The sequence below is a fragment of the Phymastichus coffea genome, unplaced genomic scaffold, assembly GCF_024137745.1.
Source record: "Phymastichus coffea isolate CEN01 unplaced genomic scaffold, Cenicafe_Pcof_1.1 PCOF00082, whole genome shotgun sequence".
In the NCBI taxonomy this organism is placed as follows: Eukaryota; Metazoa; Arthropoda; class Insecta; order Hymenoptera; family Eulophidae; genus Phymastichus; species Phymastichus coffea.
The window spans coordinates 137,830-160,487 of record NW_026706893.1 but is presented as its reverse complement, the minus strand read 5'-3'; the positions used below and the strand labels follow the sequence as shown (position 1 = coordinate 160,487).

Genomic DNA, 22,658 nt, shown 5'->3' with positions numbered 1-22,658 from the left:
CGATAATATATTTAAATTATCGAAACAGGGTTTTCCCACGAATAACAACACGTTTAAGAGGAAAAAGAAAATTCAATCGTACACTAAACGTAATGCAATTTGAATGGTTTTAGTACTTCAAATATACAAGAGCTAATTGCTCGAAAATTAATCTCTCGCACGGAACAGCTGCCGTGAAAATAATCGCCAGTCGAATAAAAATAGCTTGCTCAACTCTCTTCAGCTATGCTATCGGTGTCAGACTCGTTTTCTAAACGCGTCAATCAGCTACTCGATGTAGCAGGCGTTTAAACCATCATCAGCAGCATTTTTATCAGCCGAGAAAGGAGCTCCTCGAGCCTCGGAACTTCCGAAAAAAAAAAGCGAAAGATCCAAGGGATCGCCGCATTAATTCCTTGCTCGCTCTCGCGGCGGCAGCTTCTCTCTGGAGAATCTCTCGACACATCTATCGGTGTTGCGAAACGAATGCCTGCAGCATCTTTCTACTACGTCAATTTCTGGACTGTGTAGACAGGATTGACTAGGTTTTTTTTCTCCTTCTCGTCTTCGCTGTCACAAGTTCGCTCTCACACGATGTGAGGAAAGTAGCATCACTCAGAGGATATTTATTACCCTTAATCGTCATATCAAATATTTATGAAAAACGAAAAAAATGTTTTACGTAACATGTCGAAAATTCGTAAATTCTCCAAACTGTAAATTTCTGATTACCTACAAAATATTTTATTTCAATTTACGTTTGAAATAACTATTTTAATCATGTCTTTTACTTCTGTGTAGTTATCATTCTCATTTTCATCAATTAATTTCGCTAATTAACGTACAAACCACACCATCGTCATTAGACGAAATCGCGCAGTTCGACGCGTAAATATGCTACAATAAAACTAAAATTAGTTATATAAAATCTCAACAACGACCAGTTAGTCTAATCTAATTGGACACATTAAGTCGCGGGATAAAATAATAGCAATGATCCTTTAAAGGGAAGACTTACGAGTAATCGGGTTCTACCGCGAATCCGTACTCATTGTGTTTCATTTCGTTCATTTTCTTTTAGTCAGGAAGTTAAAGAGCAGAACCTCTCGTGATAATTAGTGCATTGGATAAGAGGACGAAGAGGCGGACGGTGAAAGCTACCGGCGGCGAAGTCCTTATATCTTTTTTTCTTTTGTCTCGTATCCATTCGACTCATCTTCGCGATGATATCCTCTGCAAGATAAATTTGGCACACGTGCCTCTCCGTATAAATTATATTCAATGAGGCACTCAAATTTACTTGTATTTCAGTGTCGATATTTGTGCCCTCACCGAGGCAATTTTAATGTTAGACCAGGGCTTAATAACTTTACCGTATTTGAAGAGGAGCAGTTTTTTATTTCTCGTGTTTATGCTGAAAGTCTTCGCTCGCTGCAACGAATCATTTTTAACAATCAATTAAATGCAATAGTATCTTATATTTCTCATTATGGAATGCTGAAATTACGAATTTGTCAATTAATTGTTAACGCCATTGGTTGCGCATGATTCAGAGAATGAGAAATTATTTGTACACTTGGCAAAGCTTCCTTAGAAATGAAAATGGGAAAGCTTATACTTATGCGGAGTCATTTCTAATTCGTGGAATAATTATAATAAAATTATGTTAAAAGACGAAATAACGAAGTGAATAATATCTTCAAGGAACGTCATTGCATTCGGTTTACTAAGAAAAAGTTTTCGTAAATTTCATCAAAGGATAAAAGTAAGTGCCATCTTCGAAAAATCGCATCGTAAAAAAGGCAAAACATAATCGTTAATAATCTTCGTAAAGAGTTGGCTGCTTCGACGTAATCGTGTCGAACTCTCTACCGAAGCAATGGAAACTTAGCCAAGGGCGTAACGATGTAGAAGCGCACATAATTGGCAGCAAACTACCCGAGTATAGTGTAACTTGAGGGTTCCCTCTTTGCGATTGCGTAAAAATTGAAATCTCTTAGGCACCTGATGGATTCCTGCGGCTTCCTACCTAATTGGGAAAAAAAAATTTTTTTTTTCCAATTGCGTACTCCACTTTTGTTCCACACCTACGGAATTAAATTTTAAAAGTTTATTTTATTTTATTTTTTGCATATTAGTTTATGTGCGATCGAACATCGCACACTTGGTATTTATGGTTTTTTTGCGAAATATAATTCATTTGAAAATGATAAAATTATCATGTACGAATCGTTCAAACATAGCTGTAATATGCAGTCTCTTGTTATCGTGCCGCAGGCTATTCTGATCAAGTTCTACGAATGATAAATTATAACCGAATTAGCCATACATCATTCCAAGTGTCGATTCAAATGTTCTTTTAAAATAATATCTAAATTAGTTATTCATAACTCATTTTGAAAATGATAACAGCCCATAATAAATGGCAGCGTTCGTATATACAGCACTGAAATAATCAATAATTACAGAGTAATTAGCTTGAATGAGTATACTATTTTGCAAAGTACGATCTATTCTGGTGTCATTAAAATTTCAATATACTTCACCATTTCAGAAATATTTTTGGTTATGATATATTAGTTTTTCTAAATAAGTGTCTGTAAATATTATAGAAATAATTTTTCTTTCGATAACTTTCTATTATTTTTTCTGTTGCAGTCATTCTATCGTTATTCAATCTCAAACATGGCTTCAGATTGTGCAGCGCGGGGGAGCCTGGTGTAAATAACTCTATTACTTTCTACTTTTTTAATGTTAATAACTATTATTATATGCGGTTGCTTTAGTGAAATAATTCTCTTGATTTTTTTTATAAAGAATAATAAATGTTAATTATTGCTTACGAGTAGCTTCATTGGATTATAATTTTAATTTAAAAAGAAACATGATTCAAATTATTCTTGTTGTATGACATCTAGTCAAAATTAAAAAAAACAAAGAACATAAAATGATTGTCTGAACGAAAACTGATACTTATATGATCGACTGGATTGCGTAGTATTTGGACTTCGATAACTTGCCAGAGACCAACTTTTCGTGTCAGGGGAAGGTGATTGGCGGATACTACGCGGATGTTGAGGCTGGCTGCCAGATGTTTCACGTGTGTACAATCGGGCAGAAAGGTAATACGGTGTACACATTTTCTAGTTGCCACGCGCGTGGCATTATCCGCGTTCTATTGTATATGTTATCAATAACAATCTCCACCAGTTGATTTACTTTTACGGCGTTAGCGTGTTTCCATTTTCCATTGAGCCTTTCCTTGTGATTTCACTGCATACTTAACTTCTTGCTTACACTTGTATGATATTAAATGAATGGCGCATTCGGAGCAATGTAACGATCTCTCTCCCTCTCTCTCTCTCTCTCTCTTTCAGCTCATTTTGAAAAATCAGAAAACAAACATAAGATAAATGTTGCAATTTACAAACTCGTGCGCTCACATTAATTTCATACTGCGAGAGAGAATCTCCAAAGCACGAATCATCTAAGTGTATATAAAGTTAAGCTTGTATAGCTTCGCGCGTGCAAAACCTAGGCTTTTTACCAAGAAAAATTAATCGTGATTCAAATCAGTCTTTTGAAATTTCAATCCTCTGGCGATGAAAAACGTACTTCAAGATTCAGGTGCGTCATGCGGGTGTCGCTGTGTTATAACAAAAGTTCAAAGGCGCGTTTAGTAACCTTTCAATTCTTCTATAAGCAACTCTATAAAATATTCTTTCGCGTGACTCCGATGGTATATACGTCGATTGCTTGTTGCTTCGATTCTCGGGCTTTGATTATACTAAATATCAAGTTTCATGTACCTAGACATAATAATTGCGCTAGTAAGTGCTATAAAGAATCTGTAAAGTTTGCTTGCTCATGACACCGATTTTTATAAATTGATGCTTAGAATATCATTCAGCTTTTATTTTACAATCGCTATCAAAACCGTGCAATAAAAGCTTAAAATTATTAATAACAAATTGTACATTTATACTATTGATTTACTTAAGCTATTTATTCATTATTATTTTGATATTTAGTATTGCTACGATGACATCATACAATATTACGAAAACTAACTAAAGATTATTACTTTTTTAAATTTGTTAAATATAATAATTTTTATAAGACCTTTAAACATGGTTTTCAGATGAGATAATGGACATAAAGTTCCTTTGCCTAAATGGAACTGTATTCGACCAAGAGACAAGAGTCTGTGAAAGAGTCGACGAAGTCGATTGCAGCAAGAGCGAGCGGTTCTACAACCTCAACCTCGAGCTTTATGGAAATAATGCCGTGACACTTAGGTGACTGACTATATCTTCTCTCATTACTCTCCGAAAGTCTTACAATTGTAGCTCGCTATGTACGTTTTTAGCAAAAACGAAAGAAAACCTGCAATCATTATCGAATCAGGTCATGGTACACGGATTTTCTTTCCATTGTAACTGTTGGAAATTAAAAAAAATGAGCATTACATATACACCTTGTATGTGGATATTTACCAACACGTGACCATGCACACGAGCGGGAGTTAAATAAGATAACCATGCACAATAAGGATTATAAATCTTTGTTATTGTTTGACAGATTCTTAATCTAGAGGTGAATATTTTTTCGCAATTAATAGTAGCGACGTAGCCCGACCGATACGTGAGAGAGCTCGAAAAAGAAAAAAATTATCTCTCCCCGAACGATTGTTATCGTGCATCGAAATTGTCCATTCTACGCTGGGTGCACAGTGCATGCAATTTATAAGTCGCGCGCAGGGCAAAGAGATCTGGAGCGTGATAACGTCATTGCCACGCTGAGGTACGCTCAGGATAATTATTGCCGATCAATTGACAGCTCGATCGATTACGATGTGTGCGCTCTCGGTGCTGCTGCTGGACGCTTATAACGCCAAGATGGATGCGATTTCGAAAGGACCTTAAACTAACACGGGGACTCTATTTTGTTTTATTCACTAACGACTTTATAACTTCCATTTTGTGTACCTACACAAAAAAAAATATCATTTCGATTAGTGGGATTTTACTGTGTGAAGAAGAGAAGTATTTTTTTCAAACTTAGGTAGTCTTACTTTTTAATTTATTTCAAAACATAACCGCAAGGACCATCTTAAAATCACAAATGAAAAAATCAAGCAAAAAGCCAAATTCATATTCTTCACGTATTTTCTTATATAAAAGTCTAATCAAATTATTAACTTTTAACAGTCTTCACGAGGTAGAAGACGATGAAGATTTCACGGAGCCTCAAGACGATCAACAAGAGCCTTACATGACGTCAGCTCGACCGAGTACGACGAGTACAACGACCACGACGACTTCTCGCCCTAGTCAACCGTCAACGACCTCAGCTAGCAACAATTATCAGCAACATCCTACGGGATATCCACAACATTTTCAACCTCGACCTGCTTTTCAATCTGGTCAGACGGGTCAATCTAATTCTCACTTCGATGATAAGAATGGTGGATATCATCATCAATATATTTATCACAATGATGAGAGGAACAATAACCAAGCGACGTCTTATCAACTGTTCAGTAATCAAGGAGTTAGTTCTACGACGCCTACACCGCCTGTGCATCAACAGGTATCGCATTTTAATTATTTAATGTTTCAGAGCTTATTCGAACAGAAAAAAGTAAGAGCATGGTTCTCATGATAGCGTTGGTTACAGGTTCGATACAGTTCAACTGCTAACCCACAAGTGATTCATAATGATCCTTCAACAGCGTCACCGCTACAATACCACGTCCAATCAACATCGTCGACAATTCAAACACTCCTGAATAGTAATTCGAATAATCCTTCTTTGATCAATCCATTGTTTCATAATCACGGAATTGCCAGCACGACTGAACAATTTAGCGTCCACAATAATAATCCACGGGAGATTGCTGAGTATCATGACGATTCCGAAGAACATGAAAAGCGGAGTGAGCGACGACCACTGGAGCCAGTGCAATCGACCAATAAAGGAAAGGTAATAACTATGACACAAGATTTATTATAATAATTCAAAATGTTGAAAATTTAATGATAGTAATGTAATTATAACTAACTGATAAATTTTAAGGTTTCGAAATTAATAATATCTCCAGTACCACAATCGGAGGATTCATCATCGACAATACAATCAAAAAATGGTCAAGCATCGCAACAACAAAGGATATCGATCAATTATTTACCAACGCAGAATCCATCGCAAACCACCATCAATGGTTTTTTTTCCACTCAGCGGTCTACATCTCAGAAACCACCGAAAAATCTAAATAATCAAGTTACACAGCACATACATGTTCCACCTCCACTATCTATCCCTCAATTGAAAACGCATCAAATAACTATCAATTTACCGCCACCAGATATTCAAAGAATAGTACAAAATCCATCTCCTCTTCTGCCATCTCAGTCACGAGTTATTGTCACAGCAAAAGCAAGTGTAAGCGACGAAGCTGGAAGACCTTTAAACGCTAGTCAACTAATTACACTTCCTTTGCCTACAATCCCGTCTACTTATGATGATTATAAAGAAGGAGATGAATCATTCGATCCATTTTATAGAGATGTTCCAAAAATACGAAATAATCGACGAATAATATTTAGACACATAGAACCTCGTATGAGAAATTTCAGGAAGAAAAGATCTATTGATGCTGAGGAAAATGCTGGTAGTTCTGAAGAAATAATTTTTGATGCAGAAATAAAAGATATTGAAGATTTAAAGTCAAACTTACCAATTATCAAAGCAATTCTTTTTGGTTTGCCTATACCAGAAAATGATGAATCTGCACCGAGTACAGAAAATATTGATAGCAAAAATGTGAATGATAAGGGTTTGGATAAAAAAACTCCAGTTACTCATGAAGATAGTGTCTCATATAAAAATATTAAAACTCAACCTAACCCAGTCATTCAGCATGCTTACGAAAATATACCGAGTAAAGTCAATCAAAAAGACAATCCCGATATGCCTAGGAACGTAGAAGCTCCTAAAAGTAGAACAAAAAATTCTGACCTTCGAAGAGAAAATAACAGACAAAATTATGGATATCCCAGATTAACTTCGCGTCAAAGATACACTAATCTAGCGGCAGTTGATCATAAAATGATGGATACTAAGTCGAAAGATACTATACAATTGTTTCTACATGAAGCCATTGGGAATAATAACACTATATCAAGAAATGAAAGCTCATTGACACCGATAGATCTAAAGAAGAAAATAAATTCAACTGTTCATAATAAGACTGATAAAATCAAACAAGAGGTTTTAGAAACATATTCTTCCTCGAATTCAAACAAATCTAATCGCAGAAAAAATCTTAGTACCGAATCGGCAGAAACATCTGAAGATCATTTGCAACGGAGAAATAGTCGTGTTAATAAAAGAAAACCATCTAGGTATTACGATGAATATGATGCTAGTGAAAGCATTGAAGTAGGAACAAAACAAAGAGTAAACAGAATAAGGCAAAGACCAAAGGAAAGGCGTATTGTGAATTATAGAACTGATTATAGAGACGAAGACGATATTGAAGATGAAGATTACAATGAAGACATAACTAGGATTCGTAAAAATTCATATCGCAGAGGATCACAAGGCCGAAGAGTTTCGAGCAGATATCCTAATCGTAATTATGATTATGAAGATGATATCGAAATTGCTGAAAAGCCTCGAATGAGGATGAAGACTATTAGTACTTCAACTAGGTCAAAAGGTCGATCTTATTATGAAAGCGAAGTTGAAAATAGACGACATAGGCCAGAAAGACGAAGAAAAAATGAAAGAAGGCGTCCTTCAATCACTGAAGATGAAATTGCACCTTACAATAAAACAGAAGAATTACGGTTAAAAATGCTGAAAAATGAAAGCCCTAAAATAATAGTTCAACTGAATAATGAGAAAAATGAACCGAAAAATCAAAAGCTAATAAGAAACGGATACGATATTTTGGAAAAGGATGATGATTATTTGGACCAAACTGAACATTATGTTGATGAATACAATGATCCAGTAGAATATGTTCCTAATGATTATTTAGATTATGCAGATTTGAGAGAACATAGCAGAGGCGGAGTTAGTCGTCAACGTAATCGAAACAGATTTGACGACGACATTGAACCGATTCCACGCAAAAAATCTCATCGACGAAATAAGAGTAGGAAATTCAATGAAGACGTCACTTTAGTTACTGAAAAGGAGTTCTCAAGTACTGAATCTATAACCCAAACTAACATTGAAGAAACTACCACTATTATCTCTCCGAATGAATATTCAGTATCTGATGAAATTATAACGTCACAAGAATACGATGAGTACACAACTGAGAAAGGGACAGATAAATCTGATAAGGATTCTGAAAATATAACACTTACAGTCGAAATTTCTAGTACCGAAGGAATTTTGAAGTATACCGATGAGTTACCTCGATCAGACAATAAGGATGGCCAAACAAGAAGGAGGAATGAAATAGTTAATACAACGGTAAATGAAGAAGATTACGTCGATGATAACTATGAACCAGTGCATTACGCTCATATAAACTTTGATACAACTGAACCAAAAGTCATAGAAGAACATAATAATCCGATGCATACCATTAACCAGCACCCACATGTGCAAGTTATACCTGATAAAAATGAAACAAAAGATACAATTAGTTTAAATGTAGATAGTAAAGAAGATTACTATGAAGCTTATGAAGATAAGATAGATAACACAACATCTGAATCATTTTCTAAAGAATATGATGATATAGATATGACTACTGATACAATTAGTACCTTCTCTACTACAGTTCCTAGTTCGATTTCAACGACGCCGATCTCTACTTCTTCAACAACAGCAACCACAACTACAACAACCACAACTACAACAACTACAACAACGACGACTACAACATCTGCTCCTACAACTACAACTACAACGCCTACTTCTGCGACTGCAACGAGTATAAGTACAACTACAATTCCAGTTCCCTCTAGTACATCAGTAACAACGAGGAATAAAGCAACATCAAAGTTTTTGAAACCTATATCTTTTAGAAAAAATTATGGTTACAATACACAATCAACGACGCCTAATGCAGTTGTAATAAGAAGAGGGCCGTCCAGTACAAAAGCAACCAAACTTCCTCCAAGTTACAACGATATTGGTGTAAAACCACTTATTCGTAGATTACCTTTATTGTCAAGAACAACAACGACTACTTCCGAAGCTACAATCATAGAAGAAAAGTTACTTGAAGAAACTATGACGCAATTAGTCGATAGTAAAAACAAGAATTATAACGAAAACAATAATCACGCTGTCAACAGATATTCGTCATCTGCCGAAAATGTTACTAATTTTTCTGAAGCAAATAGAATTAAAAATAATGAGGTAACCACGGAAGATTTTGGTTCCATAACAGCAAATATCAGAGAACCAATACCAACTACTCCTTTTTCCATGATATCGCCGACAATAATTAATCAAGTTTTGCAGTCGAAAGATCATCGGATAACAAATGAAATACGTAGACAAAATTTCGAGGCAAACGATTCAAACAATGTACCACAAAAACCAGACGATTCGACAACAGAAACATCGAAGTCAGAATCTGATTCAGTGACGATAAGTCAACAGGTTTCCCAGTTAAATGCTACAATAAAAGCTACAAATTATAAAGCATTATACGTTCAAAGTACAACAGCAAGAACGTTTAGACCATCAGAAAGACGGAAATTAGAACTCACATCGGTGAAAACACTGATTCAAAAAACTAATCAAGGTCCAAAGCAAGTACCTGGATTTAATTGTTTAGAGAAAGAAATGTATCGATTCTATGGTGACGTTAGGGATTGTCGTTTATTCCACTATTGCTCTCCGGGTTTCACAGCTAGACAAGTTCTCGATTTCCGATTTGTTTGCGAGGAAGGTACGATCTTTGACGAAGAAAGTCAGAGCTGTAAACATGACGTGCCAAATCCCAAATGCGTTAAAAGAGTTTGGTGAATGAGCAAGCCAAAATTAGCAAATTATTTTCATGGCTAGTTTAATCATCAAGTACGGTTGCACTTTAAAAAAATCGATTTTAACAGTGCAGTTTGAATCATGAAAAAATGAAATGATTATTTTCTTTATTGATTCAATTTTTCATAGAAATCTTATCGATATTTTTGTTGATGATGTTTTCAAAAGTTCTATGGGAAATTGAACAAACACGAAAATGCAAAGAATTGATTATTTATTTCGTTGATTTTGGTAATTTGTGAATCCTAGATGACTTTTAGTGCTTATTTAAATGTCTTTACATGACACGCGTTGTATTATTAAGTAATGCCATAACATTCCTGTATAATTATATTATATTGCGGATAATGGATTCACTCTTATTAAAATTAATGATAATTCTCGTTTAATGAAGTTTTGGCGAGATTCAAATTTCAATTTTTATAATGGAATGATATTTTACTAGTTTTCATTATTTATGCAACTATTATCTATGAATGAAATGTTTAGTCTTTATTTTTGTACTCGTTAACTACGATTTTAAGGAAATCAAGGAACTCCCTTTGTCATATTTTCATTGTTATTAATGAAATATGAAAGCTTATAAAAATTGTTATCGTTCGATCGTATAACATGACTGCAGAAAACGAACCTTGGAAAGGAGTCTCCTTAATCTTGCCTTAGAAAATAAGATTGATAGTCGATTTATAAATTATCAATTTTGTCACAAGGATAGTAATAATTTTAAATTATACTAGAATATAACTAATTTGTAATCACTCATGCGTCAAAGTATGATTCAAGTGAAATTGACATCCACTAGTTCTCATAAGTTGAAAAAATTATTGAATCAAAAGTCGATGAAATCATCGTAGTTTGTAATTATACAATTAATACCTCGTTTAATATCCCTGTTTCATATGAATACTTTAAAATTGCTGCTACGCAAAATTTTATCAGGTGAATCAATTAGCAAACTTCTTATGTATTTTGTCTAATAAAAATAAATTCGAATTCTTAATAAAATTGTATATATGACATATTATTACATTTATATTTGTAAGCAATCACACACATACATGTACTGTATGAAAGTTGTATAGTGAATATTGATCGTATAGAATAGAATAGTAATGGAAAGCAAATTTGAAATTGTTATTATTTTGCTTTCTAATTTAAGTATGTTATTTTGATGTACAATTTAATTACAAATAAATGTAATTTGTTGATTATTGAATTGAGAACAGGATAAAACGTTTTAAAAAACATATATCACTAGAAAAAATTCAATTATTTACTATTCGAAAATGAATGGAAAATACGAATAATGTTACTACATATAATAGTAATTTTATAGTGAGTACAATGAATGTACTGTGAAGCCACTTCCAACAAACGGCATTTGTATATAAATAATAAAAGGAATAAAGCTCAAAAGTATTTTTCGTGTTATACGAATGTGTATAGACATATTTTATAAGAAAATATACCAGAATAATAAAAAAATTTTATGCTCATACCACCCGAATTAATCATTTTCACAGTTTTTGTCTCCTTAATAACATTATTTTTTTACTAATTATTAACATTGATTAAAAATAAATTTAAAACTCATTACTAAAATCTCGTCGAATAATTAATTTGCCAAGTGCACTGTAGATGGCGTATTTCAATCTCTCTTGATAAAACAGACCTAAGGAGCCTGTACTGCCTGCAGGGCAGGGGTACTATCTATATAAATGTATCCGGATGTGCAGAGCCTCTATCTACAATCGGACTCATTCGTGAACAGCGTTGCACGAGCATATAAAAATTAAAAAATGTTATTGACAGACTGATTATCCCCAGATCAGACCCAGAAAATACTTTACTTACATTACTTACATTTTGCAAATATATATATATATATATATATATATATATATATATATATATATATATATATATATATATATATATAAAAGTTTTTCTTTTTTACGTAAACTTTGAACGATATCTTGCCGAAAAATCAAAATTTGTTCAATCCAACCCTAAGATTTGTTTTGTGCACGACAACTCGTTTTGTGCACGGTAACTCTATGTCTCATTTATTTAAGCATAAATGTCGTGACCGAGCTTTCGAACCATCATCACAGTACGCTCATTGCTCCTGGAGTCCTGAGTCCAATTCCAAAGAGCTCGTTTTTATTCGATATACCCATTCCTAGTCCTACTATTTTCTATTATTATAGGCGCGAACTTTAAATACTACCTGGGGGCCTATTCTGAAAAAAAATTTTGTGGTAAATCAGTTTGTCACTTCAGTTTACCACAGAATTAATCACTTTAGATGTGATAAATGCTTATGACATGTGCTAAAATTTTTTTTCAGAATAGGCCCCCTGTGACCTTCCGAGCACCCCATAGAATCAAAGTGGTTTATAACTATAAGTAATAAGTTGCTGAATTCATTTTATAATTATTGTATGACAAATATTTGCTACATATAATTGGAACTTTTAGGTAACGTAGAGAGTAGTAAATGTTTAGATAAGTTATAGTAATAAGTATGTGTATTTATTTAATTAATTACATAAGTCTGCATGATTTTGCCAACTGAGGGTCTCTTCCGAAGTAATTTTTTGCGTAGAATTCGAATTTATGCATCACGTCAAGTGTTTTAGATATTCTAATCTAAAAAGGCAAAAAAGACGTTTTATGCTATATTTGAGGTTCCGTAACATCGCGAAAAATTTTATTTTCCAAAAACGGGACAAACCGTATAAAAGGTCTATTTTTATTCTTCAAAATCCATTTTTAATATTTAAAATATCTTTTTTCTATTGAGATATTGATTAAAGTCAAGTATTTTAGATGTCTCAAAACAGCTCTTTTTCCGGAAACATATATGTAACATATGCAAAAATACTTGACTTCAATTAATCATATCTCGATGAAAGAAAAGATTTTAAACAGTAAAAATAGACCTTTCAGACGGTTAGTCTCGTTTTTGAAAAAAAAAATTTTCGCTATGTTATGGAACCTCAAATATAGCAAAAAACATTAAAAGTACGTAGTTATTATAGTATGAAAATTTACTGCAATGTGAAAGTCAACCTCAGAGAACAAAATTATAAATCGAAACTCATAATATCTTCTATACGTTTCGTTCGATATGTTTCCAGCCTCTTCAGCACTTTAATTATTACACAAAACAAATTATGTACTATTACAAAATCATTTGTTTTTTTTTCTTTATTAAGATACGCTAGTTCTAAATACTCAATATAAATGTTTAAAAAATATGCTTACTAAGCTGAAGAAAGCATAATTAATTTTCATTAAAAAAAATGCTTTCTTTAATTATAATATTTTTGTATGTTTTTTTTTGGTTGAACAAGAAGGAGTGGGGATATTTGTTTCAGTTGTGTTTTAATTAGCTAATGAACAGTTTTACTTGTCGTTATCGATCATTTGATATCGTTTATTATGAATATAAGAAAAAAGAAAAATTAAAAAAAAATTTGACTACTCTTGTTAGACTTTTAACTGTAAGTTTGATATATGCGATTTGCAATAAAGTTTCAATGTAAGTGTGACATTTGAAAAATCAAAAGGTATATTCTGTTCACAATGTATTAAATGTAGGTGTTTACCTAAAAAAAATATAAATGATTTTGTAATGGTATATAATTTATTTTGTACAATAATTAAATTAGTGAAGTGGTTAGAAAAATATCCAGCGAAACATATAGGAGATATTATGAGTTTCGATTTATAATTTTGTTCTCTGCGGTTAGCTCTCACATTGCAGTAAATTTTCACGCTATAACTACGTACTTTTTAAAATATAAGCTAACTAGTGATGTTTAACGCGCCTCACGCGTTCCTTTTATTTTTTGCATTCATTTTAATGCACGAATATAGATCACATTTTTATTGGTGAAATAGAACATTCGGAAATTCAATCTGCATTAGATATTCCTTTAATTTGATATGAGATATAGCCGACGATATGATTTATTGATAAATAAATATGCAGTTATATAGGTAATCATGATTTCAAAATGTTAATAAAGTTTTAAGTTTTTCGCATCCTAAGTTCTGTGTTAAAAAATCATCATTCAAAAATTTGGAAAACATGATAATATTATGTTTAATCAAGATTAGTATTTGTAGTAAAAACTAAATGGAGTTAATTTTAAGTTAGGTGGTTGCACTGATATTCTAGAGAAAATGAGAGTGATTGAGTTTTGAACGTAGAAAAAGCAGGTCGCAAGTTGACGTTAACATTATTACACAGTGTGGTGCAAGATTTAAGAATTGTAGCTTAGTTTTACTTTTAACTTATTATATTTATTAAATAAACATTCAATTTATCTTAGTTTTATAAAAATTTGAATTATTATTATTTCAACCTTTATTATTTTGTTTGATAATTTAAGAATAACAATGTATTGTAAGTTCTTAAAATATTATAGTTTTCTATAATCATATCCCTCACGATGTAAATAACATAATTCGGCATAGAACGTTCACAGTTGTAATTGTGCCTTTTTAAACAAATTTTCTAATACTGTACAATATTTTATCGTGATAATCTGTCAATTTATATCTGTCCTTTTAAAGTTAATTTTGTCCATTTAAAATTAAACTTTCGCTTGTAGCAAAATTCAATTAATTTCTTTACTGAGGTATTAGTCGCTCATTATTTTGAGGTTAATATAATTAAAGCGATCAATTCATATGAAATTCATGCCAACTATACTGATGCACTTTTCAAACATTTAATTATTTACAAAAATCGGCGATAATCTTTCATGAATATACACAACATATACCTATAGATAATTGCCCACAACAGCTGATCACGTGACTGTCTTTCAGTCAATCAGCTCACGAATAAACTAGCTTCACTTTATCAGATTCACTTTTTTACAAGAGGAGGATTATCATAACTATTGACATATATGATTACATGGAACCAAACTAATACGACAACTTCAGCAAATATTTCATTAGGGCAGGAAATTTTCATACTGTAATAACTATTTACTTTTTAAAATACATGACTACATGTAATAGATCAGTCAGTTAATAAATGATTAACCAAATACACATTTTATTACTATAACTTATCTAAACATATACTGCTATTATCTAGGTTACCTCAAAATTCAAATTATATGTAGCAGTCATTTTTCACCTAGCGACTATAAAATTAATCCAGCAACTACAGCAATTTTTAAATTATAATTATAAGCAACTTTATAGATTATAAGCGATGCTCGGAAGCTCACAAATAGTATCCAAAGTTTGCGCCTATAATCACAGAAAATAGTTGAACTAGGAATGTGGAATAGGGGAGCAGTAAGTGAACGGAAGTTGTCTACTAGGATCCTTTTTTTCGATACATGCTATCGAAACTCCATACCGAACATTCAGCAGCCTCATGATACGGTTTACGAATGATACTTATTTTATATCTCAATCTGTATAATTATTGTTTAATTTAATATGGATATTTTTCAATAGCATGTCTATAAATTATCAATATTCAATAGCAGTGTTATAAATTAAAAATTTGTATTTAGTGTAAAATTGGTTACGCACAATAAATTTTTTATTTAGTTGATCGGTCAGTTCAGTTATATGTATTCATATTTGAGACCCATCGTTTCAAATGCTGAGAAATTTTCTAAACATTTTAATTTACTCAATTTAAGTAACTTAGCAATTTTAGCATTTCGCAGATGCAATACTTCATCAGTTGATAATATGGCTCCTCTAAAAATTGGTACACACAATGGACATTTTCATTGTGATGAAGTTCTGGCCTGTTATTTACTTAAACTTCTTCCAGAATACAAAGATGCTAAAATTGAAAGGTAAAAGCAATATTGATTCTGTACACGTAGGATTTGTTTACATAGGTAAACATTTCTACTTATTTAAAACTTACAATGTTTTAGAAACAATAAACTACTTGATTGATTTTCTTAATTATTATTTTCAGGACTCGCGACCAAAATATTTTAGATACTTGTGATATTGTAGTCGATGTTGGAAGTGAATATGATCCCAAAATACATAGATATGATCATCACATGAGGTAAAAAACAATAGTAAAATAGTTATTATTAGTTTTCAGGAAATTTTAGAATTATTTTTCAATGTATTATCTTTATTTTAATAGAGAATTTAATGAATCAATAAGTACTGTAATAAATAAGCCAGGCTATACATGCACCATGAAATTAAGCAGTGCTGGTTTAATTTATTGCCATTTTGGACATAGAATTATCAAACAGTTAGTTCCTGAAATACAAGATGCTGATGATATCGAAAGAATATTTAAAAGAGTGTATGATATGTTCATCAAAGAAATTGATGGAATTGATAATGGAATACCCATGTTTGAAGGAGAACCTCTGTAAGTAACAAATCTAATATTTGAAAACTTATCAGTAAAATTACATTTTCATTTTTATTATAGGTACAGAGTACATACTGATATATCTTCAAGAGTGGGAAGATTGAATCTTCAGTGGAATTCAGTCCATCTTAAGGAAGAAGATCAATTTCAGAAAGCTATGGCTTTGGTTGGAAAAGAATTTACCTACTTTGTTGAAGTCACAGCATGTACATGGTTACCTGCTCGAGTACTTGTAAAACAATCTATTCAAAACCGTTTTGAGGTACTTGATAAAAAAATAACAGTAATATACAAAATATCTATAAATCTATTGAAACTGTATATTTGAATAATTGTTATGTAATTTAGAGTATACATTAAATGTAATTTAGACTTTCAATTTCTAATAGAAATTTAATGATTTAGGTGGATCCTAGTGGCAAGATAGTAGAATTAATTAAATCAGTGCCATGGAAAGAACACTTATATGATGTGGAAAAGGAATTAGGCATTGAAAATGAAATAAAATTTGTCATTTTCAAAGATAATAATTATAGAGTTCAAGGGATACCTCAGCAATTAGGTAGTTTTATTTGCAGGTAATTAATTCTGCTAAATGCAAATTATCTGTTTATTATATAAAGACAATTTGTATAGACAACTTAATAGTAGAATATTAGAACCCTAATAATAAGCGACAATGATTATTGTCAATATCATATAATCTTAATTATAATCTTATTTTTTGATAACTTTATTTATTCCAGAGTATTTTTACCCGAGCCATGGAGAGGTAAAAGAGATGACGACCTAAGTAGTTTATCTGGAATTAAAGATTGTGTGTTTGTTCATTCATCTGGATTTATCGGAGGTAACAACACTAAGGAAGGAACTTTAGCAATGGCTCGCTATGCATTGAAATTTGGCGAAGTTGATGATATTTCATCATATTGATATGATAGTTGATTAATTATTTGTATCTTTTGTATATGAAAATATTACACGGTTAATTAATCATCTTTTGATAAAATTAATTATGTTTGTTACCTAATATCTGCTTCAAATACAAAAAAAGGTCAATAATTATAATAAAAGTTAGGCACTTTTGCAAATTAATGCTTTTATATAGGATTCTGCAAAAGCTCGAGTTTTTATGATATGAATTCGGCTGCAGCTTTTAAACACCACAAATAAATTTAAAGAATACAGCCATATTAACCAACTGAAAAACATAAACGAATAAAAATTTTTAAAGGTTCAACAAAAATTTTGAAGTTCATTAATTTAACAGTTAAGACTGTACATAAAATTTAATGGATTTAAAGTTTCAATTTAAATGAATTTCTACCCTTGACTCTGTGCCTGATCAAGCTTTTGTAGGGACCTAATTTCAAATTTTTTATTTTTTAATTACAATACTGCTATATATGTTATATATTTGGTTGATTTCGTTATGTTAAAAATAATGAAATTTAGGATGTAATAGCAATAAATTTACAAGGCGTAGTTTCATATACCTAAATCACGATTAAAAATATAAAACTTCAGAATATTCGGCCCAAAATTATTTCCAATGTCAACGTTTTGTGATTGTAAAAAAGTAAAATTGAAGCTGGAATTTATGGAAACTGCTTGAAATTTTATTTTATTACATACAACAATCATTAAATGTAAATAAGCGTTTAAAAATATCTTTGGGCACGATGAATATACTGAAAAAATTGTAATATGATTATTTTGATTCTCCACTGTAATTGGTTGTAGGATAGTTTGAAATAATCATGCTAGCAATAAGGCTTCAAGAACAGTACGTTTTTTAAGAATGAAGAGATGAAGAAGATGCGATTGGTATTTCCTTTTTATGTTGTAAACAAGCACACCCACGGTTTCCCCAAATCGCTATACACACATAAATAAACGTAAAATACAGTTATATTTTTATCTCATCTAATCCTCGATAATTTATGTTGCACTCTTATGAGTTTTTCACATAGAATTACTTTGATAATACAGTATATGGAAGAAATCGAATACGAATAAGGTGCGTGTAAGTTTTAACAGCTTGAACGTTGTTCTGTATATTAACAAAATCTACCTTCAATTAAGCATCTGTACGCTTTATTAAATAGCAATTCAACAAATTACTATTTAATATAATATTAAATAATTTGCACGACTTAATCGTCACCATTTTTGTATATTTTGGAAAATAATAAATTACATGTGCTAAATTCACGTAATTTTTAATCAGTCATGTACTTAAATAATAAAATGTATTTATTTATAAATCTACTGAAATATCTTTAGTAACTCAAAACAAATGGTGTAAATTTAATTTTCAGTTATTGCTTTTATTATAAATCTCTTTTATTATACAAAGATAGTAATTTTAAGTAGTAATATCTCAGTTCAGGTCAAACAAAATTTTAAAAGTGAAATATTTTTTCTGTTTTATTATTATTATTATTATTATTTCAATTTCAATTTATTTTAAATAAAAATAGCAACATTAAAGTAAAAAGAGATATTCAAATAATATTTATAATGATGTACTTATATATGGAAATACGAAAGTTTATTTTTTGCAATTCTGTATAGCTATTCGTGAAATTGAGTTGAGATAATAAACAAGTCCGTATTTGTAGGTCATTAACTATTACGAACCTATCATAATAAGTATGATCCAAGTAGAGTCGAATAATAATTTCAATGATAACATATTAAAAGGAAAAAAAATAAAAGCACAATTTATGATGAATCATTGTGGTTTATATTATAGATGGTACATGATGAAGTAAAACGAGCGCTTACATATAAATAACTGCTGTATAAAAAATCGAAGTACTATTTCTTTATCTGAGTAGTGATGGGTATAAAATTTAATAATGCCGCGTAAATGTCTGGTAATACTATAATATTTAATAAAAAAATCGAGATCAGACGAGTACAAAGAGTCTCGCAATGAAGAATGTTCGTGTACGTCACGAGTTCGTGCAGTAGCAGCAGCTACATGAAAGTACTGAACGGTGGTCGCTCGGAGAGGGATGTCAGCGATGATGATGATATGACGATGCAACTAGTTAATGTATGGCAGCGGCGTGAGCGGCAAAGTGGGCGGCCTTGGCGGCGACGACTTCCGGTGTGTCTATTACGTTTCCGTCAGGTCCAATGGGTGCCGTGTATGGGTAACCATAAGCGTAATACGATGGCGACGAAACGGCTAGAGCTCCGTACGGCTTCAGGGATTCCTGTCAGCAGAAAATGCCAAGGGATATTGCAACAAGAGAGCGCTAATGACTTTCGGTCTGGGAACAATGGACCCGCCACATGTTGCTCTCCACGCGCTCGCATTCTTCGTTACGGGCTAAGAAAATCAGAGGTGTGTGCGAGTGGGGTAATTTTATTCAAGTTTTCTTATTAGCCAGACAAGCGTGACGAAATGATTATCATCGAGAATGCAAATCTGATGGCTTTAGCTAAAGTTTTTTCGAGCCTTAATTCAGACTTCATATTGTGAAAAAATTTTCCTAGCTTGTTGGGTAATAGCCGATGCCAATATAATAAAAAATGTTTTAACATAATATTTGAACAAACGTACTTCATGCGCATTGTTTGCTAATATCTGAATACAAGTTGATTCATAGGATACTTATTAGTCAATATTGACAGTTCAATGTTCCCTGTACCAAAATTGTTCGTCAAAATACAAAATGAATGACAATTTGCTAAAAAGTTCGTCGCGCGTACGAAGTTATTTATTATTTAATGTGAATTCAGTCTGAATTTGAAACACTCTTTTATTCATTTTTAGCTAGTAACTTTAGAATAATAGCTAGGTAAAGACATTAAAAACGGAAAGCATTCTTTTTTAATAAAGCTTAGGCATTGGTATACATGCTACATGGTACCAACAATTATCGACGTTAAGAAAAGAAAGTCCCTGCAACGCAGCATCAGCAGCGGGATGAAAAATAAGAACCGGAACCTCACAACCATGCCCGAAGCTCGTGCAATTGAGCTGCATGCAATGTGTAAAACAAACCTTAGCGTGAGCAGCAAAATGCGCGGCCTTGGCAGCGGCGACCTCGGGGGTGTCGAGTACACGGCCATCGGGTCCAAGGGGTGCTGGTCCGTAAGCAACCGGGCTGTTGTAATAGACGGGTACGGAATAGGCAATGGGTGCGGTGTAAACGTACGGGGCGTAGCCAAGAGTATTCCTTGCAGCCTCGTAGTTGTAACGAGCAATGTGAGCAGCCTTGGCCGCTTCTACCTCTGGGGTGTCCCTGGGAAACAGTGCTCCGGCCATACTTTGACCAGCGAGAGCCACCACGAACAATGCGATCTGTAATCATCGGCAAAGGACCAAGAACAACGTTCATTTGAGCGCGCGCTTGGCCGGCTTTTACGGTGTGTATTCACGAGCGATTTCTTTTTCAATATCTGTTTCGCCTATTGTTCTCGAAGTTCGCGTAATAGCATTCGCATGCTTGACATTCCTGCGCTACTTATCTCTGCAAGTGTCGTGAGTGCATTGTTGTCGCGATTTTTGTCGCTCTTGTTGCACGCTTCCACGCGCCCGATCCGATCTCGATTGCTTGTTCTTTTTCAGTTTTGGTGATTTCGTAATGTTTCTTACGATGGAACTCACGTAGAAATCACCGTCACGAGAAATCGTCGTCAATATAATCGCTTGTTAATGTCGGTTTTCCCTCCAACTCGGAAAGCGTATATCAAATTGATTACTATTGACCGCTCGTTTGCTCATGCGCGTATCGTGAATCACGTTTTCTTTTCTGCGCGCCTTATCAGTGTTTTCCAAGCTAACAATTTTCTAAGTCAAGAAACGCATAAAAATACAGAGGCACGTCTTCGAGCATTCATATCGAAATTTCTATTTATAAGCACACAAGTATGTAATTTTAGTATTTTGCTCTGACGTTAATAGCATAGTTCGTCTTATACGACGTCATTTTCATAAATTAGCTTCGCACTTGAGCGTTTTCTAAGTCTTCACGAGAAAAAACGTTTCTTTGTCACAGCTATACAGAATTTCACTTCAATCTTGCCCGTAGTTCTGTAAAAATACCAAGCTTACGATTTTCATCGAACCCGCTGATAGACAAAGGCAACCATGATTAAAAATAAATAAATAAATAAAGCTCAAGCTTTGTTTGTTACTCAACTTCACCAATGAAAAATCGTTATTTCAATAACCTTCGTTGAAATAAGCTTAAGATCAGTTTTCAGTGTAATTTGTTATATCGAACGTCGAGTAATTGATGCGTATCTCTAGCTGCAATAAAACCCAATTAGCAGTATATCTAATACGGTAAACATAGACGGGTAGGTGTATAAGGTTTCTCATGAAATAAATCGTGAAAAAAATGTACCTAATCCTTTATGCCGTATTTCACATGCCACGGGAACCAATGAAAACATGACACTTCCTACAGTATTTGAATAGACCACAACGAAATTACACCTATTGCACAAACATTCCGATATGGGGGTTTTCATTCGTTTGCATTCTAACTGGAATTATTTGTCATTGAAAGAGAAACCAAAGAAAACAGTGTGTTTTTCATGAAACGGTAATGTACTGGATAAATTGAAAGGAAAAATGTGACCGCGGCATACCGACCTCGTCCGAACAACTTAGGTTTGATTTGAAAACGAGAAAAAGCATCATCCGAGAAAAGCCCGCGTGTGCTGTGCCAATAAAAAAAGAAACGACAAGCTCATTTAAAGTATATAACGCAGCAGTGGAAAGCAGTGGCAGTAGAAGAAACGACCTGTGGCCGGCATTCCTACTGCTACTGGCGTGCGGCGAACGATCTAGAAGAAAGCACGCGTGCGCGCGCCCATACCGAGAAACGTCCCGCAGCCGTAGCGCGCGAGCTGTGAAAAGCGACGACAGACACCGAGAGAGCAGCGGATTGTAATACTCACGAATGCCTTCATAGCTGCCTGAGTTGTGCGATGCACACGAGAGATACACGGACTTAGCAAGAGATCCTCTGCGAGTAAGGCTCGACGTGTTCCCCTTATATATAGGAAGTCGCCGAACTCCTGCGGGCGACGCGCCGCTGCCGCCGCCGCCGCCACGCTATGCCGCATGCACTACCTACCCCCAGCAGCAGCTGTGCTCACTTACCGCGTACGCGGCAAGTAGTAGGGATATACGTACGTATTATGCGTATACGTACAGCATGCCCTGCAGCTCTCTCGCAATGATGCTGACATTGACATTAAAGGCTCTTCGAGGTCGAGCACATTGTAAGACGGG

The 22,658-nt window shown here is 33.3% G+C and overlaps 3 protein-coding genes across 6 annotated transcripts in view; 2 read left to right on the top strand and 1 right to left on the bottom strand.

Moving 5' to 3' along the window:
- The window catches only part of LOC131668694 (cuticle protein 2-like), a 47,555-nt gene extending 25,103 nt beyond the window's left edge, over positions 1-22,452 (bottom strand). Inside the window, exons 1-3 of one of the 2 annotated variants that reach the window (XM_058943064.1) lie at positions 22,322-22,452; positions 20,415-20,714; positions 18,940-19,620 (exon numbers count right to left, since the gene is read on the bottom strand). In XM_058943064.1, the coding sequence (XP_058799047.1) occupies positions 19,453-19,620; positions 20,415-20,714; positions 22,322-22,333 (480 nt within the window). In that variant the 5' untranslated portion in view covers positions 22,334-22,452 and the 3' untranslated portion in view covers positions 18,940-19,452. Of the gene's footprint in view, positions 1-18,939; positions 19,621-20,414; positions 20,715-22,321 lie in introns of those variants that run through there. The other variant, XM_058943066.1, reaches the window with a different exon arrangement.
- LOC131668686 (probable serine/threonine-protein kinase DDB_G0282963) lies at positions 1,582-11,068 on the top strand. The gene is made up of 7 exons (XM_058943054.1): positions 1,582-1,609; positions 2,623-2,699; positions 2,978-3,101; positions 4,121-4,277; positions 5,190-5,571; positions 5,659-5,964; positions 6,058-11,068. The coding sequence occupies exons 1-7, from the start codon at positions 1,582-1,584 to the stop codon at positions 9,979-9,981; spliced, it is 4,998 nt and encodes a 1,665-aa protein (XP_058799037.1). The 3' UTR covers positions 9,982-11,068.
- Positions 15,380-18,610, top strand: LOC131668688 (MYG1 exonuclease). Of its 3 annotated transcripts, none has more exons than XM_058943058.1 (7): positions 15,380-15,595; positions 15,701-15,845; positions 15,974-16,069; positions 16,154-16,390; positions 16,454-16,655; positions 16,799-16,971; positions 17,140-18,610. In XM_058943058.1, the coding sequence occupies exons 2-7, from the start codon at positions 15,736-15,738 to the stop codon at positions 17,324-17,326; spliced, it is 1,005 nt and encodes a 334-aa protein (XP_058799041.1). In that variant the 5' UTR covers positions 15,380-15,595; positions 15,701-15,735; the 3' UTR covers positions 17,327-18,610. The 3 variants fall into 3 exon arrangements, with proteins under 3 accessions (XP_058799041.1, XP_058799042.1, XP_058799040.1); XM_058943059.1 differs by having other exon boundaries at positions 15,692-15,845; XM_058943057.1 differs by having other exon boundaries at positions 15,380-15,845.
- Positions 22,453-22,658: the final 206 nt, after the last annotated feature.

Excerpts from the sequence above, each read along its gene's own strand:
- LOC131668688 (XM_058943057.1), top strand. The coding sequence starts at position 15,610 with ATGTATTCATATTTGAGACCCATCGTTTCAAATGCTGAGAAATTTTCT. Across the intron at positions 16,070-16,153 it reads AGATATGATCATCACATGAG|AGAATTTAATGAATCAATAA; the intron begins GTAAAAAACAAT and ends TTATTTTAATAG. Across the intron at positions 16,391-16,453 it reads ATGTTTGAAGGAGAACCTCT|GTACAGAGTACATACTGATA; the intron begins GTAAGTAACAAA and ends TTTTTATTATAG.
- LOC131668686 (XM_058943054.1), top strand. The coding sequence starts at position 1,582 with ATGGGAAAGCTTATACTTATGCGGAGTC. Across the intron at positions 3,102-4,120 it reads GTGTACAATCGGGCAGAAAG|ATGAGATAATGGACATAAAG; the intron begins GTAATACGGTGT and ends CATGGTTTTCAG. Across the intron at positions 4,278-5,189 it reads AATAATGCCGTGACACTTAG|TCTTCACGAGGTAGAAGACG; the intron begins GTGACTGACTAT and ends AACTTTTAACAG.